This window comes from Cyprinus carpio, chromosome B23 (genome assembly GCF_018340385.1).
Source record: "Cyprinus carpio isolate SPL01 chromosome B23, ASM1834038v1, whole genome shotgun sequence".
In the NCBI taxonomy this organism is placed as follows: Eukaryota; Metazoa; Chordata; class Actinopteri; order Cypriniformes; family Cyprinidae; genus Cyprinus; species Cyprinus carpio.
This window is the reverse complement of record NC_056619.1, coordinates 6830050-6848474: the sequence shown is the minus strand read 5'-3', so window position 1 is coordinate 6848474 and position 18425 is coordinate 6830050. Positions and strand designations below refer to the sequence as shown.

The 18425-nt window shown below is 35.7% G+C and overlaps 1 protein-coding gene across 4 annotated transcripts in view; it reads right to left on the bottom strand.

Moving 5' to 3' along the window:
- Positions 1-2182: 2182 nt before the first annotated feature.
- Positions 2183-18425, bottom strand: part of LOC109099349 (transcriptional enhancer factor TEF-5-like) — a 33385-nt gene continuing 17142 nt past the window's right edge. Inside the window, exons 3-13 of one of the 4 annotated variants that reach the window (XM_019112857.2) lie at positions 12776-12840; positions 11246-11308; positions 10638-10649; positions 9041-9169; positions 8911-8954; positions 8771-8835; positions 8576-8700; positions 5588-5761; positions 5273-5416; positions 5003-5155; positions 2183-3526 (exon numbers count right to left, since the gene is read on the bottom strand). In XM_019112857.2, coding sequence (XP_018968402.2) covers positions 3413-3526; positions 5003-5155; positions 5273-5416; positions 5588-5761; positions 8576-8700; positions 8771-8835; positions 8911-8954; positions 9041-9169; positions 10638-10649; positions 11246-11308; positions 12776-12840 — 1088 coding nt within the window. In that variant the 3' untranslated portion in view covers positions 2183-3412. Of the gene's footprint in view, positions 3527-5002; positions 5156-5272; positions 5417-5587; positions 5762-8575; positions 8701-8770; positions 8836-8910; positions 8955-9040; positions 9170-10637; positions 10650-11245; positions 11309-11409; positions 11473-12775; positions 12841-18425 lie in introns of all 4 variants that reach the window. The other 3 variants (XM_019112856.2, XM_019112861.2, XM_019112860.2) reach the window with 3 other exon arrangements.

Genomic DNA, 18425 nt, shown 5'->3' with positions numbered 1-18425 from the left:
ATTTAGTCTATGTGCATTTAATTGTGATACACCAACTTGCAATTGTTACCTTACAGAGCAATCAGTACCTGATTTAACCCATAAAATACTACTACTACTACTTTTGTTGGTATAAATGCATGTATTTGGGTTGATTTAGTGATGCTAAATCATTTCTTTTATTTGGGAAAAAAAAAAAATTCATTGTACATTACATCATTAAAAAACACAGTTAAATGTGACTCTATACAAACACAGTTGTTGCCTAATTATCCTAATGATATTATCACATTAAAATGTAAAAAGTGTTTGTGTGTACTTGTTTATGCTACATTGTGGGGGGGCCAAATGTCCCCGCGAGGATAGTAAAACCTGAAATTATTGACATTGTGGGGACCTGCCTGCATGATGTTTATCTGAACAATGCAAACATGCTTTCTATAAGGGGTAGGTTTAGGGTTAGGGGATAGAAAATATTGTTTGGTCAGTATAAAAATAACAGAAGTCTATGGAAAATCCCCACAATTCACAGAAACAAACATCTGTGTGTGTGTTTGTGTGTGTGTATATATATACTGTAAAAAAATAAAAAATAAATAAATAGCAATTTGGATGTTTTAGCTTCCAAGGGTCGAAAGTCGCTTTAATGGGCAAAAACATGAAACATTGTAGATGTTACAACCCTAATTTAATATTAACCAGAACAAAAATTATACTGGAACAAACAAAGCCAAAATAATTAAAATAAAAACAAAATAAAAAATAATAATAAAGATGAAAAAAGAATAGACATTAAAACCTTTTTCCTGTAACATTCTTAAAATATACACAAAACAATTTGTAGAATTTTAGAATTGATTTCTATTTTCCTCTCTTACACACAGGTGCACACACAAACACACACACACACACACACACACTCATCCAGAAGTATGTTTTTTTTTTTTTTTTTTCTCTTAAATTGTCACAGAAGACTTGAAGCACACAATAAGGCAAGACTGGGATGATGTTCACATTCGATTCTTTGGTTAAAAAAAAAAAAAAAAAAAAAAAAATTTTCACAAAAAAAAAAAAAAAAAAAAAAAAAAAAAAAGGAGAATGTACAACTCAAGTTATTTATGGAACATCAACAAGTGCTTTCCATAATGTATTGGACAAATGTATATAAATGCATCAATATATGATGCCATAAATAATCAGCTGACTACAGTTAAACGTCACTGATTATGTCTGACATTTAAAATCACATGTACTAACCAGCGCAGGTGAAATTGGGTAAAAAAAAACAAACAATCAACACCAAGAAGGATGCCATGAGTGGAAGAATAAATGTAAAACGAGTAATGAATCCATGACTCCATGTACTGTATATACTAACATTATAAAGCTAGAGTGTGTCTACATTACTGACAGAACCTGAGAAAATGTGGATCAGAATAGCCCAGATCTTATTGCACATTTTGATATGGAATTAATGGTTAATTTCACTTTGTGCTGTTCAAAATCTTCTGCTGACCAATGGCACACCTTACCACACTCCAAAAACTGAGAGAACAACTGAAATATTTTATATTAAAATACAATGTTTTTCTTTCTTTCTTTCTTTCTTTCTTTCTTTCTTTCTTTCTTTCTTGTTGTTTTTATGAGGAAAATACTTAAGCACCCAGTTAAGTGTAATTGCTTTGGTGATGATGTAATTAATTAGCATGTAGTTCAATGATTAAAAACACTGAGAAATCCAAACCAAGTGTTACATGCTGAGATCTGTTTTGTCCCGCTGTAACCCCATTATGCAATATCAGCTTTGCCCTCTTTGATTTAAACAGTGTTACCTGATCTATTGAATTTTCCTGCTCACTCGCCAGTATGGCGAAGGTAGACACAAAAGTGATAAGGCACTCAAAATGAGGGCAATCGAGTAAAACCATGCATATTCACAATAATCATTATAGAAAAACAAAAATGCACTTTGCATATCCACAGAAGCCCATTTCCACCACAGAATAATAATAATAAAAAAAAAGAAAAAAAAAGCTAATTGAAATCTGACTTTTTCCCCCTCACAATTCCAAATTTAAATCTCACAATTTTGAGTTAATATCTCACAATTATGTATTTATATCTTGCAATTCTGAGTTTATATTTCACAATTCTGACTTTTTTAGTTAGAATTCTGAGTTTAAATCTCGCAGTTGTTGTTTTTTCTGCTTCTGAAAGAAAAAAATATTTAACTGCGACTTATCTCACAATTCTGACTTTTTCAGAATTTTTCTTTTTTTCTTGAAATTCTGAAAATAAGCCATAATTCTGAGAGACAAAAACATAATCGCGAGATTTAAACTCAGATTTCTATCTTTTTTTCTCGCAATTCCAATTATACATCTCAGAATTCTGTTAATATTTTGGAATTCTGACATTTTCAAAAAAAAAAAAAATAATAATCTGCTAAACAATAAAAAAGTAAAAAAAGAAAAAAAAAAGAAGGCAATTGCGTCTGTTTAATTTCCATAACTGTGTTTTTCTCACAATTGCAAGTTTTTTTACCTAACACTTCTGGCCTTTCTCAGAATTACGAGTTTATATCTAGTTATAAACTAGCAATTGTGAGTAAACATCGGAATTGGGAGAAAAATGTCGCTTATATCTTAAAACATTCAGAATTTATTTTTTCCCCCTTTTTAAACAAAGTCCAAATTGTGAGATGTGAACACAGAATTGCCAGAAAATGTGCTAGAAGTTGTAAGATAAAAATTCGACATTAAATTTTTTATTCCATGGTGAAAACAGCCGTCCAGACATATCCACGTAACACCAGGAGGTAGAAATAGCTCACACATTCGCAAACAAAAAAAATCAAGCCAAATTGAGAGTAAAAAAGTGTGTGACATTCATGGAACATGAACCCTGAACTTCTTGCAACTTGCGCTTCCCATCACAACAAACATTCAGTGTCTCTTTCCTACACAAAACCGTTTTTATTTTCAAGACTTGCGCATCATTCTAAACACAATCTGAGCCCGTGATCTGTCAAAGGTCAGAGGTAGCAAGCTGCTGCATCTAAATGAAAGACAAACATATGCTATCACAACATTCCTGATTAGAGAAAAACTTATCGACCAGAATTCCTTTCCTATTCGCTTACAATGGCTTTTAAAAAGACCTTTGTGCCATAGTCTAGTACCATAAACGTGACAGAGTTCACCCACCACAGACATTCAAGACCTCTCCTCCATAAAACAGTAAGAAACAGAATTATCCCTGAAAGTACATTTCCTTTGCTTTTAAGGAACACGTCTACATATACAACACAGCCTAGTGCAGAGGATCCCGGTTTGTGTTTTGTCCACGATTGTGTTCATGAGCTTCAGGTTTGTCTAATTTTCTTCTCCTCACTTTGTTGGTAGGCATTGCATGAATGGGGTCTGGAGGTCATTCAGTCCTTGATGAGTCTGTAAACGTGATACTGTGCTCCGTGGTCGCTTGTGGACACCTCGAACACGAACGCAATGCAAAGCAAAGTCTCTTGTGTGTCTCTGTTTGTGACAACCTGAGGGGGAGAAAAACCCATCAGGGAAAAAAGTACAATAACACTAATTTCAAAGAAAGCATAGCATAGTAAACTTTCATGTTGGATGAGATTAATGACAAGTTTGGAAACTTATTTTGATACCATACTGATGGCTTCCACCAATTTCTAAAGCCTCTAAATGATCAACATGATCAAAAAAGGTTGTCGTATACAACCTACCACATGCCTTCTTAATATATTTTTTAGCAAGGCCTATAATTGTAAAAACATCCCCCTATTGTATTTTTCCTGTGAAATCTTTATTGATTTTTAGTAAACGTATGAATAAAAACATGTAATTTCCAAGAATGCTTTAGTTTATCCTACAATCTTTAAAATGAGACAAACATCAATACATAAATATATGTCTTTACTGTCAGTTTTTTTTTTAATCAATTTAATGCACATTTAATGCATAATAAAAGTATTAATTTCTTAACTCTTATAATGCATTTAGGTCTGTTTTTTAGGCATAAAAATGTCTAAACACTGCATAATAAGGGAGTGAAACTTTGCATGTGTTGCATGTTTTTCTCAGATTTTCTACAATTGTTTTTAAGGGATATAGCCATTAAAAAAATAGTAATGATAAAAATAAACAGGACCTGGGTATGTATGGAGTACCACTAGCTGCCAAAAATACTTTTTGTAAAATTATATATGAAGTTGTATTAATGTCCTCTTTTTTTTTTTTTTTTTTTTGGTATTAGTGTCAAAAAATCTTTTCCCCATATCTTGCATACTTTTGGGACTGATTTTTGTTAATAAACATATGTATGCCTATTAATGAATCACTGTAGCATCAAAAATGTATCTAAAAAAGAAAGATTAGCAAGCAAAACAAATTTTATTTGATTGAAAACTTTTCAGAGTAATATGTATATTGTTTTGTAGAAATATATATGTAGATTTCATAAATTAGGACTCTTTTAGCAATCATCAGGTATAAATTCAAAATATTTGAATTAAATTCTATTCATTACAAAAGGGTTAATACTGGTAATTCTCAGATTATATAAATTTCATTCAAGATTTCTCATCATTACTGAAATATATCTCATCATTTTCATACGGCTTATGTGTAATTTTAAATTCCAAAGAATTTCTCAATTTTTGAATTAATCAAAAAAGGGTAAATGCAGTAATAGCATGGTAACATTTCACATTTAGAAGTTGCTGATCGGATACATAATGGGTTTAGTTAACTTATAACTATTTTATAAAACAAAGATTCTTCAGGACCCGAAATATATGAAAATTGTATGTAGATTTTATATGAAATTTTTGAATAAAATAAATAGGCATTAGTCAGTATTTAACTAATGAAGTCCCTCTATTAAAAGCAATTCCTTTTCCTGTCATTCTGATTCAACATCCTTTGGGGAATTTGGCCAATTCACACTTATAGATTAAAAATGGCTCTGATCTTAAAATCTGAATTTTTTCCTGTCTTACCTGCAGTATAGTGAAGTTCTCCAGGACGCTGTTCATCATGTATTTCTCTGGAAGGTGTTTGAGTTTATGGATGAAGTTGATCATGTATTCACACATGGGTGAGCGATGGATCCGGTAAACGTACCTCCCGCCCTCAACACGTGCATACTCCGTCTAGGGGTCAAAAAGTCAAAGTATAGAAACTGTTTTTTTTTTGCATGAAACCATATCGTCAGTACTGACCATGTACAGTAGATGACAAAAACACAGCTATGAATAATTATAACTCACCTCAACCTTCTCTACCACCTGTTTCCCAAAAGAACAGACTTTAGTGGAGACAGTGATGGTCATGTTTTCAGCGCTGCTGTACTGACTGCTGACCCCATAGAACGAGCCTGCGCCATCCTGAACATTACTGCTGTTCAGATCAGCCTGAAACACATTACAGCAAAAACCTGTCTGAAAATGTGTCACATACAGTAAACCAACATCTAAGACTAAACTGGTATCTCACACTTTTTAGACTTGTAATATTTACTGTACTTTCAGTGGATCATCATTGTCAATGACAGTACAGATCAACGTGCATTTGTAAAAACCCACCCAGAATTTGACCAGAAAGAAGGCGTTCTGAGGGCCTTTCTCATACAGCTCCTTCAGCCCTCCCTTCCTCTCTGGAAACTTGTCATAGATCTGACGGATGTCCACGGCCTCCAGGAGAGGGTCTGTGTATGAGGGGTTTGTCTGGGCGATGTGGACAAACAGGTGCTTGCTGTACTGTGGATTAATAGGTGAAGAGGTAACCCTTATTGCGCTTTCAAATGCATGGAATGTCACCATTCCTGAAACATACGTATATTTTTTGTCAGTGAAAGTATTGCGATTGTTAACCACAACTATTGAAAATATTTAGGTTAAGTTTGGTAACTAAAATAAAGCAGAAATAAAATTGAATACAAAGACTAGATGTAAAAAGGCATACTGAAACTTAAATGAAAATCAGAAGTACTAAAACTTCTAATGCTAAAACTGAAATAAAATGAAAGTTGTTAAAAATCAGAAACTATTGAAAATAACAAAAGCACATGAAGTTACTAAATCCTAAACTAAAATTACAATTTAAAATGAAAATAAAAACTAATTCAACATATTAATAAACACTACAATAGCATATAAACTAGACAGATAAGGCTTGAAGACAAACTTTGATGTTGGCTTGGCAAAGTCTTGTCTGAAATGTTAATATAGTTTAAAAAAAGATTTCAGAATGCTTTTTATCATGTATCTAGCAGGTTTTTTTTTCTTTTTTTTTTTGCACGATTAGTAGCACACATACATCTCAGAGATGTCTATTTGATGTGTGTGTTTACATCTGGAAGACTAGTATGTTTGTTTCTAATATAAATAAGTTTCTAATATGAATGCTCCTGAGCTCAATTTCAAGCGCCCCAGAAAAGGGTATGAATACATATAGTATCTTATTCAGGAGAGTACTTTTATAAATTTGCAAAGTTGTTATAAACCTGTTTTGTGCTTTATCTTAAATGCACGACGTGGAGGCAAAGAACCACCTGACGCAAAGTGCATTTAAAATCCTTTAATGCACGGCAAGCCATTGATTATTCCACTTATTCCATGGTCATTTGCCAAGTTATAGACAAGTTAAAAACTAGTATTGCTCTTTGCAACGCAATATTTGACCGGAAGGGTAAAAATGGCAGTTATTTTCATCAGTTACAGCTCTTTAACTCTAGCTTTCTGCCCACTTCAAATCAGACACAGAGATGAAATAGTGCAGTAAGATTACATTTATTTCAATTAATTATCGATCGATCGAGAGAGAGAAAGAGAGAAAGACAGAGATGACAGTTGTATGTGAATTACCTGCATGCTGCGTCTGCGTGTATCTCTAACAAACAGTTAATTAGGCTACTTCAAAAACAGCGATTTTACACCTTGTGGCTGAGGAATATCATGTAGAGATCTAGTATCTACGCTATTTTATTACCAAAAAAAAACCGCAGTAAAACCGGAGCGACCTCCGACTCTCACTCTTGCTCTGTGTGTGCGTGTGCGTGTGCGTGCGACTGATGAAATGTGGGTTTGTGTGCATCAATTAAAGCAGCACATTAATATGGAACGGTGATTAAACTGACTTGGAACTACCCGTACATTAAACGGTTTTACTGCATACCTGCCAGCCAATCAGAATTGAGTATTCAGACAGACCATGGAATAAAGCAGTTTAATATAAGGCTATAAGATGTAACAAAACATTAAAACGTTAATGGGTATGAATACTGAATACTTTCGCAAGGCACTGTATATTTTATATATATATATATATATATATATATATATATATATATATATATATATATATATATATATATACATATATATATATATATACACACGGTGCTGGGCAACGATTACATTTTTTAATCGAAATTAACATTTGGTTTGCAAACACTTTAAACAAATAAGGTGCTTTTTTACAGCAGTGTTCGTTTACAGAGTAGCAGTTAAAATATTTATTGTAAATCTCAACTTATAACATTACTGTAATCAAATTAAATATAAAACCAAAGCTATTTGCCACTGCCAGGACATTAACGTTTTTATAGAAAATATTTTATAGTTTGTCGTAGAAAAACAAGTTATGCTCAGAGTCCAGAGCCTCGATCATAACATTATAACAGGCGTCTTCAGAGTAGAGACCTGCCCTATCAAAGGACTCAACGCAGAAGAGTGCGGCATGGGACAACATAAGAATGATGTCGGCAGCAGACGACTAGAAAATAATCATTTTTGTATAAAACAGAATAAAAAAGTGTACACATACTAGGTGTTTTGAGCCCAAGCACTTGACTCCCAAAGCCTGGTTCGTTTGACTAGTGTGTTCGCTCGATGCTCTCAGGCGCGGTTCATTTAGCCGACCCTGGCTCAGTTGGAAGAAGTGGGCCAGAGCGTGGTACTCATGTGTGAGCACTAACCGCACCGGAGCATGGAAGTTCTGATACGTGCTGCATGACTGCATGAACATTTCTGAGTGGCAAGAGTGATAGATCTGTAAAGCAATTTATTGTGAGTACTGATCAACATCCCACCCTCCTGTGACCCATGGTTTGTCTGTACGAGAGGCGCTTTATTCAGCCTGATGCTTATTAATTTTACTTTTGGAGTGAAAGGGCCCTTACATTAGCCAAAAATATAACATTTGTGTTTTTTGTTATTACAAAAAATAATTAAGCAAGCCCAGCTCAGGTGACAAAAAGTACTGCAAAAGTAACGTAATGCATTACTTTCCATTAAAAAATGAATAAAGAAATGCAATTAGTTACTTTTTTATGTAGTAATGCAATATTGTAATGCATTACTTTTAAAAGGGACTTTTCCCAACACTGTGTATGTGTGTGTTTGTATGCTGCTATCATGTTTTAAAAAAAAACATCCTAGAAACTCTTAGCACTAGCTTGACCACCCAGAACACCCTACTACATACTAACATGCTAAAACCATTCAGAACAACACAGAAACCACATAGCATCCTAACACGCATCTAATATACTCTGCAGTAGTGAGACTCACAGTGTCAGGGTCTCTCTGGAGCTCCATGAAGGCAGAGTACTCCAGCATGCGCAGTTTAGAGGAGGCTATGGTCCGGTCCTGCCACACAGGCATGGCAGTGGCGCTCGTGGGTAACTGCTCGTAACCTGTGGAGAAAACATGCTGGTTTAGTCTGAGCTCAGTATAGGGTTGATATAATCCCAGCACTGCTCTTACTTGACATGGGTGTAGGGAGTGGAGGCTGAAGGGTGGAGTATGGACTTGGTGCAAAGGGTTTGATGCTAGAACAACAGAGATAAAGTTTAGTAGGATCTCACAAGAACACTGAGACCAGATCCGATGTCAGAAATACTCACTCCTGAGAAGGTCCAGGCTGTCCTGGGATGGGGCCGGGCCAAAACTAGACGACAAAACAGAGGACAATGTGAGTTTGAAGGTCATGTTAGAGAATTGGTCAAAAGAGAGTGACTTAAGCTCTGAACTAACCCGGGTTGGAGGAGGATAGGGGTGCTGAGGAAGAAGAGGCAGCTGACTCTTCATCACACTGGCAGAAACGATCTGAGCGGAGGAAAGAGCAGCCATGTTCTGCAGGGCTTTGTCTTTGGAGGCCTGATCCTGAGAAATACACAAGAAAAGCTCATTAGATGCACAGTTTTACTGGGAACAAAGATGAACCAATTGGAACAAAACCTGGTTTGAAAGAAACATCAGAACTTTCATAATACCACATCTAAGATGAATTAATCTATTGGATTTATTTTATTAAAATAATGTATTTATAAAATTATATTTATATAAATTATATATAGACACAATATGAATTATATTATATTATATTACTAATGTCTAACTAATAATCTGCATTCTATAAAAATAATATTAGTTATGGTTTCAAATAAAAGGTCAATAAATGTATTTAATAATAATAATAATAATAATACATATTATTAATAGCATACTTTTATATATAATATGCAATCTTTATTTAAAAGCAGATTTCTACCATTCGAAAAGTTTGAGGATCAGTAAATATTTTTTTAAGGAATCAATAATTTTACTAATATTAATAACAGCAAAGACTTTGACAAAAAAAAAAATGCTGTTCTTTTGAACTTTCTATTCATCAAAGAATCATGAAAAAATATTTCACGGTTTCCACAAAAATATGAAATTTTTTTGACATAATAATAAAAATATAACAATAAAAGCATATTATACTGATTTCTGAAGGATCATGTGACACTGAAGACTGGAGTAATGATGCTAAAAATTCATTTTGAAGTTATTTGTAACAATATTTATTCACTATTCAAAATTCATCAAAATATTACTGTTTTTACCTTATGTTTGATCAAGTCTTCTTTCAAAAAATAAACAAACAAAAAAAATCCTACTGATCCCAAACTTTTGACCATTAGTGTAATTTTAGTGCAAGATCTGCGTGCTAAACTAAATGGTTTAGGCAAACATGCAAAAATCATGCTTCAAAGGGCACGTGATGCGTGATATCGTGCTCGCATTTGAACCAGCCGCCCAAACAAAATCACACAGAAAACTTGAACAGCATGAACATTCACTGCATGTAAAGGCAGTGCCATTCAGTTGACAGAGAGAAGAGGAAGAAGAAGAAAAGAAAAAAAAAGACAGATTGAAAGAGACCTGAATGTGTCCCAACCAGGAAACTGTCACAGATAAAGGGTTTTAAACATCGCCAAAGAATGCAATGGAAACTACCTTTTAGAGATAAGTCCATGTCTGAATTTAGTATACAAAGTTACTCAACTATTATAGAACATACTAACAAAAGAACATTGATATAATACAAACTTACAATTAATAACACAGAATAAAACACTTTCAAAATACTTTGCAGCATTCTAAGTTTGCAGCTATAACAAATAAAAATGTAAGCCAAAACTGAAATGGAGAACAGTAGTAGTGGTTGCTCAATTCATCCACGCTGTGAGACGGGTGACACTGGCAGCCAAAGCACTGAACTGCACAAACTGAAAGCTGAGCGCCTGCAGGTGTCTGTGTGGATAAAGCTCTGCGAGCAAAGCAGACTACAAAACATTTCACTTACCAAGTTCATGGCCTAAAATTGAAAGGAAGAGAAACTGTTAAAAATGCTGATGAGACAAACAAATGACTCTGAGCAGCACAGCTGGACCACCTCTGACGCTGTATGTTCAGAAATCATAGAGTAGTTTTCTCTAGCATCTCCACTGAACAATCACTATAACTGCTGCCTTCATTTACTGCTGGAAAAAAAAAAACTAAACAAATGACCTCCATATAATTAATCAAAACAATACAATTATTACTACACCAAAACGTGAACTTGGATAGTACAATGTTTCAATAGAGTTAACATATAAATCACAGAAAGATGTAAAGATGAGTATAGGTTTGAGTTTGAGCCTGGTTCTCAATACAACTAGAATGCAATGCAATATTCAGTCAACTGGCAGGGGGGCACCATTACTTTTCAAGCATGCTGCTCAATTCCATCATAATGTATGTGTTTTAATGAATCTCTGTACACAGTGATGGTTACATTATGCTACATGTAAGCTGAACATCACAACTCTTTTTTAACATTTAGCGTGCTACAGATAGGAAGGGTTGGTGAGTTTAGGAAAAGCCAGTTTTCAGCGGTCAGAGCAGAGCAGACTGCAGCGAGGCGCATACCTTCAGCTTAGACTGAATCTCGCGAGACTTTCTCCGTGCAAGAACCTGCAGATGGCTAGACACCTGCAGGAAGGAAGTCAGAGGAGGGAGAAAGGAAGGAAGGGAGAAAAGAAAAGAGAAGAGAGACATTGAGAAGAAGCCACTAGGTGGCAGAACAGCCATACCTTGATGCCTACTTGATATTCCCGTATTTTCTTCCTGGCTAACACCTGCATGTGACTAGACACCTGAGGCAAAACAGGGCCACAGACATTTGACATCATCCAACACACATATATGTCATAACAACACATCTATCAAAATGGCCAAATGACCAATGATCCATAGAGTACTGACTTTTTTAATTACAGCTTTGCAGTTTCAGTGATCACAAGAAAACAGCACATTTACATTTGCACTGCTTCTGAATTTGCAAAGAATAGATATTAGACCTCTACTAGTACAGATATAGGCAAATACTACATTTATAACATTTTCTGTTTATTTAAAAGTGCACTAAGTACTCCACCCCCAGATTTACACCTAAAGAAATATTCAAGTGTTTTGCCAGATATTAGGTCAGCATAGTTCTGTGATTAGCAGTAAATCTCCATCACCTGCTTTCAGGTGGAGCAGAATTTACTACACAGAAAAATAATTCAAAAAAAATTTACACAAAATCGTGTTCATTATTGCAGACGATATAATTGTAGGATTATGAAATCGATTAAATCGTTCTCGATTGTGACAGCTGTTTGTGTATCTTCTCAGTGAACTATGGCTCTGTGTAGTAAATGCTGCTCCATCTGAGAGCACGTGAAAATACCACATTTAATAACGTAGTAAATTCTCCAAATTCACTTCTTAACGTCAGTTGAGTGTTTAAAATAAATCATTCAATGAGATGATGTGGCTTTTTAAACAGAATAATTAAGGCACACAATATTTCATTATATTCTAAGCAGTGATAAAGGCTATGTCGATTAGCATTTCAACATTTCCCGTCCAAAACAAAAGTCACCTCCTGGATTTACGTAAGCAAATATTTAAGATCCTCCCATTGGATAATTACTTAATATAAAAGACATAACACCAAATAAAACACCACAAAATAAGTAATAAAAAATACAACTTCAACTAAAAATCACAAAATAAGTAAAATAAACCACAAAAATGACATATCTCATTATTACGAGAAAATATGTCATTTTAACGACAATATCTCGTTATTGACATAATTGAGTGGACAAAATAATGTGTATGTAAGCAACACCAAACCTACACAATACAAAAAATCACCAAATACTTAAAACATCCACAACCCAAAACAATACAAAAAAAAAAGTTCAATGTTATTTAAACCAGTGAAGCAAGAACACTCAAAAAATTGACTCGAAAAAGCCAAAATAAATAAATAAATAATAGATTAATGACTGAATCAATTACAAGCATCATAATGTAATTAAACAAGAATATAGTGACAATCTTTGACTTTGATATGACTTCTGTTGTACCGATCCAAACAAGTGGTAATAGAAACTGTCACATTACCTGTTTTCGTGTGCGGGTTTTTCCAGTCCGCAATTTTATGTATCTTGCTATCAACTCATTACGACCTGGAAAGGCATCAATAAGAAACACAAGATTAGTATAAATTCAAAAATACGCAGTGCTGACTTGTGCACATAGCATCAGTGGAGCATCGATGAAACTGAAAATTGCTTTAATATAAAAATTGTGTTAGCATTCATAACATTTAAGACTTCATATCTTAATACAAATAAATGTAACTGGTAGAGCACTGCACTCCCAACACAAGGTCATGGGTTTGATTCCCAAGAAAAACATTAACTGCTACGATGTTTCGTTAAGTGACTCCCAAATTAATAAATACTAATATTTTCCTTGTCACATGTAACTTAACACTTTTAAATAAAGCTAGTGGGAGCGAAGACTCCTATACACAGAAAAGCACATGGAATGCTGTAATGCCTCCACCAGCAATATCACAGTAGGGTGTAAAGCCTCCTATGAGCCCATTAGTTTATTAATAGACCATTGAAAGACAAGGCTTGTGACAGATGAGTCAGGTGATATGGGTGGTGACTTGAAAAAAAAAAAGGGGCCACCATGTGTCAGGACGTTGACCAATCAAGCTGGTTTAAGTGGACAAATGTTTTCTTAAAAAGAGCAAGTCATTAAATGAGTACAGTAATAAATGGGTTGTTGTAATGGCATTAAAATGATGATATTAGAAAAAAAGGGCTGGAAACCAAGGAAGATGTGGGAGGTAATAAATTGAGGTAGAGAGATAAAAAAAAATTAATTTCATTCAGTTTATAAAGGGTTGACCTTGTGAACAGCTGTGCAAAGTTTCAGCTGTGAATCTTTCTTGACACCCCCACCTCCCAAAGGCATCCCACTCTCTGACAGCCGGACCACCTGAACCCAACACAGGAAACCCTGCTCCATTACCGCAAGCCATATAACACCAGGGACTCGTCTACAAGCATGTCACCAGCAAACAACATGTTTGGACATTGTGAATGTGCAAACAAATGAAGAGATGAAGACAATCCAAATATAAATAAAGCACCATGCTCCTCTACATGGTGCAGAACATGCCAGAATTTAGGTAAAAGATCCTCTTCCTGTCATCACAGATTCTAGATTAATGATAGCCATGTGATAAATAGACCAATTTTTTGATGGATTTTACCACTAGTGGCACTAAACACAATTACATATTAACTGATAGCCTCACCCCAAATTCTTGAATTTTTGAATTGGCTGACATTCAGTGTTGAGGAGAGGGAAAGGGGGAACAGTCATTCATTTTCCCCCTTGGTGCTGACCCGGTTTGAGTTTAGATGATGTGAGCGTTTAATACCAAGATGATATGAGAGATGTCCAGTGTTTTGTCACACCAACTAGAGCAAATTAGAGCCTCTTCTATTTAATTTAATTATCTATTACTGATGAAATGACAACATAGGCGAATGTCAAACAGGATTAACCATTCAGACAGCCTTAGTGAGAGAGAAACATCCAGACAGTGAAAGACAGAACACGTGTAAAAGAGAAGGCAAACATCTTCTGTTCCAGACCTTCAGAGGAGACTCTGACAGAGAGAGAGAGAGAGAGAGAGAGAGAGAGAGACAGAGACAGAGACTCTGGCTCATTGTCAGCAGCCTTGAACTCCTGAGGGCAGCTAACTACCCCCTAGCCTGCCTGCAGGCTACCTGCCCACAAATAGTGTTTACGACCTTAAACGAAAGCCTGCACTCCCAGGCTTGGAGAGGAAGAAATAAAGACCGGAAGACTATAGCAAGGAGTGTGGAAGAAGTCAGGAGATACAGAAAGACATAGATAAAAGTAGGGTTGGGCCGATAGACGATGGCATCGTCCATCGCTGACGCCCATTTTCCCCCATTTTACAAGATTAGATGTTTATCAGTGGTGCTGAAGATCTTCAAATCATTCACTATTGTCCTCAGTCATCTCTCCTTTCTCTGTTTATGTGATAAGTAAAATTTTATGTAATGTAATGTAACAGGCAACCATTAGAAATCGTTAATGCCCCCCCACTCCATGTCATCGTCCATCGCAATGTTTCACTGTAGACACTGTAGTCTGATGCCAATTTTGTAGACATCGCCCAACCCTAGATGAAAGGAGGACATGATGAGGGAAAAGTGGAAAGAAATCTCAGATGTACGTTAGAAACAGATGCTTTTCACTTCAAAAACACAACACATGCATATTCATGGGTTCATTCATCTTTGCAAGTAGTCATTTACCCAAAATGACTTACAGTACAAGGATTTTATAACAAGGACAATCCCTCAGGAGTAACTAGAGGCTCCTCCTTGCAGGTGTCTTGAGGTACTTTGCTAAAAGGAGGATTTGCAACCTAAAGATTATTAGCTCAATTCTAAGGGGCAGGGTTGTCCAATTCTGTCTCAAAAGGACAGTATCCTGCAGATCTCCTACACAAGAGAAGTTTCTAGAAATCCTGAAGACCTTGATTAGCTGGTTCAGGTGTGAACTCTGCAGGACAGTTACCCTCCAGGAGCAGGACTGGACCCCCTGCTATAGGTTATCTCATTTGTAATTTTATTGTGAAGAGATTTAAATGCCCCTTTGCATCTGAAATGCACTCTTCATGTTCCCATTTGCAAAGCCTGCAGACTTTATAGCAGAGGACTATGCAGAAATACATCACCAAAATATGAAATAGAACAGGGTTCGGCAACTTTAATCCTGGGGGGCCACTGTCCTGCAGAGTTCAGCTCCAACCCTAATCAAACACACTTGCCTGTAGCTTTCTAGTAATCTTGAAGACTTTGATTATCTTGTTCAGGTGTGTTTGATTAGAATTGGAGCTAAACTCTGCAGGACAGTGGCCCTCCAGGACTGAAGTTGAACAGCCCTGGAACAGAAGGAGGACTGTAGATGCTGAGACCATTTGGGATAGGACAGGGGTTGACAAGTTTGGTCCCAGAGAGCCTCTGTCCTGCAGAGGTTAGCTCCAACCCTGAAAAAAAAAAATCTTACCTACCTATAGCCTTAGTAATCCTGAAAACATTGATTAGCTTGTTCAGATGTGTTTGATTAGGGTTGGAGCTAAACTCTGCAGGACAGCGGCTCTCTAGGACCGAACTTGCCTACCCTGGGATAGGGTCTATGCCACACCATTTCAATTCATTGTACAATGTAGGGCAGAATTTAATCAAGTTGTTTTCTACTGCTGAAGCGATAGCCCAGTGCTTAACATTCTTCAAAGTACCTCAGACATATTGATGCTACTTGGCCACATGGAAGATTTAGTTATGAATTCAGTCTGCATTGTGTCCCTGTGCCTTGCCCCCTTAACTTCCTGCCTGAAAATAATAATATAAAAACCTTCAAACCGAAGTCTACCAGGCAAAGCTTACAGAAAAGCAAACCCAGCCCTCTAACGAGGGCTCTTTACAACAACCCCCTCAGAGTACAAAGAGTAACTATTTTCGCCCCCTTGAGAGCTAAAATTGTGTACCTGCCTTTTTTTCGAGGAAAATTAAGGGCTGACCGTTCCACTGACAAAGTGCTGAGTATAAAAAGGCCCAGTTAAACATTCACTTCATATCAATGTCTGCATAAATACTCCTGCAGATCTCACTGAGGCTGTGCCAAAGGAAAGTGGTGATTTGCTCCCAGATTTCTCTAAAGTACGTCCAAAACAGTATTGACTGTATTGATCAAAACAGCTTTCCCACAACCTACCTGTTAATTTTGGCCCGCAGTAAAAGACTGGAAACTGCCAGTCAAAGGAAAAACCAAACCAAACCAATGGCCAATCAAAAACAGGTTCCATGCCATTCAAATGAGTTTCTCACAGAACTGGTTCAGTCTATTGGCATCTTATATTGTTATTTTTTATCTCATGATTCTCAGACAATACATCAAGATGTGCTGTATTATGTTCCAACAAATCTCAAGGTAATGAGACAGCAATTGCATATGTTGTAGTTCCTTGATGTTTTCAGTGGGGACACTAGACCGGAAACCACCTCTATAGACAAATGTCACCTGAATGAAGACTCCTAATTTTTGTACTGGTAGTTGCTCAGGTTCTGCCAAATTTCTATACCCTTTAACTCCCAAGCTTTGATCAGTTTGTCTTTGAATGTTACGCTATTTAAAAATACACAAAGAAATTTTTCTTCCTATTTCACTGGTTTATACAATGGTATTCCTTTGCTTTATACTGACACCTGCTGACATGGATGTAACATCTGCAAAAACAAATTAAATGGATAATTTAAAATGGATACATTATCAATTATCATTGCCATTACAAAACAGCCCTAGAAAGACAGACTGTTCATTATTAAATAAATTACTACATGACAAAAAGTGCCTGATAATAGGATGTATGCGAGAACAAGTACATACAGTTCAGCGGCCCATCTTAACATGATACCTGCAGGGGTGACCCGCCCCATGTATTATAAAATATATTTTTCTAGGCCATGACTGGATACTTCATCTCATGTGAGTACAACAGACACACCTGCTAATGAACTGTCAAAACACTCATCTTTTAAAAAGGCATGAAAATAATAAAATTATCTTACAAAAAGAAAATCTAACATGTAAAAGGATCCATTTTTTGTGATCTTTTACCATATTGTGAAACGGTTTTACCTTATTGTCAAGTGTAACAAATATCTTTATAGGTAAAGATAATAAGAGTTATTTTAAAAAGTGGACAATAGTTCCTTAGTGTACTTTTAATTTGCATCAAAGTGATAACTTTGAATGCATTTTAGCTATGACACCTTTGGAACAATAAATGTGTCATATTTTACACTTTTTCTAGAACTGTATGTTGTGGAAGAGGATACTTGACAGAAACTTGAATTGCCTACTAAAGAAACATGTATTTTAGGTGATTTCTTGAGAATAAGGAAAATAAGCTCACTTAGTAACAGAAGAAAATTAGTCACTAGCAACATTCATGAATATAACAACTATGACGCAGATATGCAATGGCAATAATTGCCAACAGTACATGCAAATATGTGTGTGTGAGTTCATTTCTGGAAAATCCTGTCTGAGCCACTGGCAATCCGGCAGAACATGTTTTTACTTGTTCTGAAACAGATACGAACACACACACACCTAAATTGTCAAAACATGCGAGCTGGAGAATGAGACAGCTGGACAGTTGGTCCATCTCCACTGTGAGAGATCAAAAGGTCAAAAATGTTTTCAAATGTTACCAACTCACAGTACCACTTCAGGCTAGCAATTATCTGAAGTGCAGAACATCTAAAGAACACAGCTCCTTGAGTGTTTATGTATCTCTGAGTGAAATTAAGCCTTGTAATACTTTAAAACAAGGAAGGGCAGCATACATACCCTGACCTTTGACCACTTCTGAAGAGCAAACCTCCACCTACTGAGCCTTAAGTTCTCAACCTTTACTCCACAGATTTAAAGCAATCCTTATTTAAAGCAATAGTTGACCCCAAAATGAAAATTTGCTTATGATTTACCATCAGGCCATCCATGATGAACCTGTGTTGATTTTGACAGGCATTTTGATTTAGTCTTAGTCTTTATCTTGAGACAAAAATGCTTAATATTCTTAGTCTCATTTTAGTCATTTGAGTCTTTCATAGTTTAGTCGCCGAAAAGCCATTGGGTTTTTGTC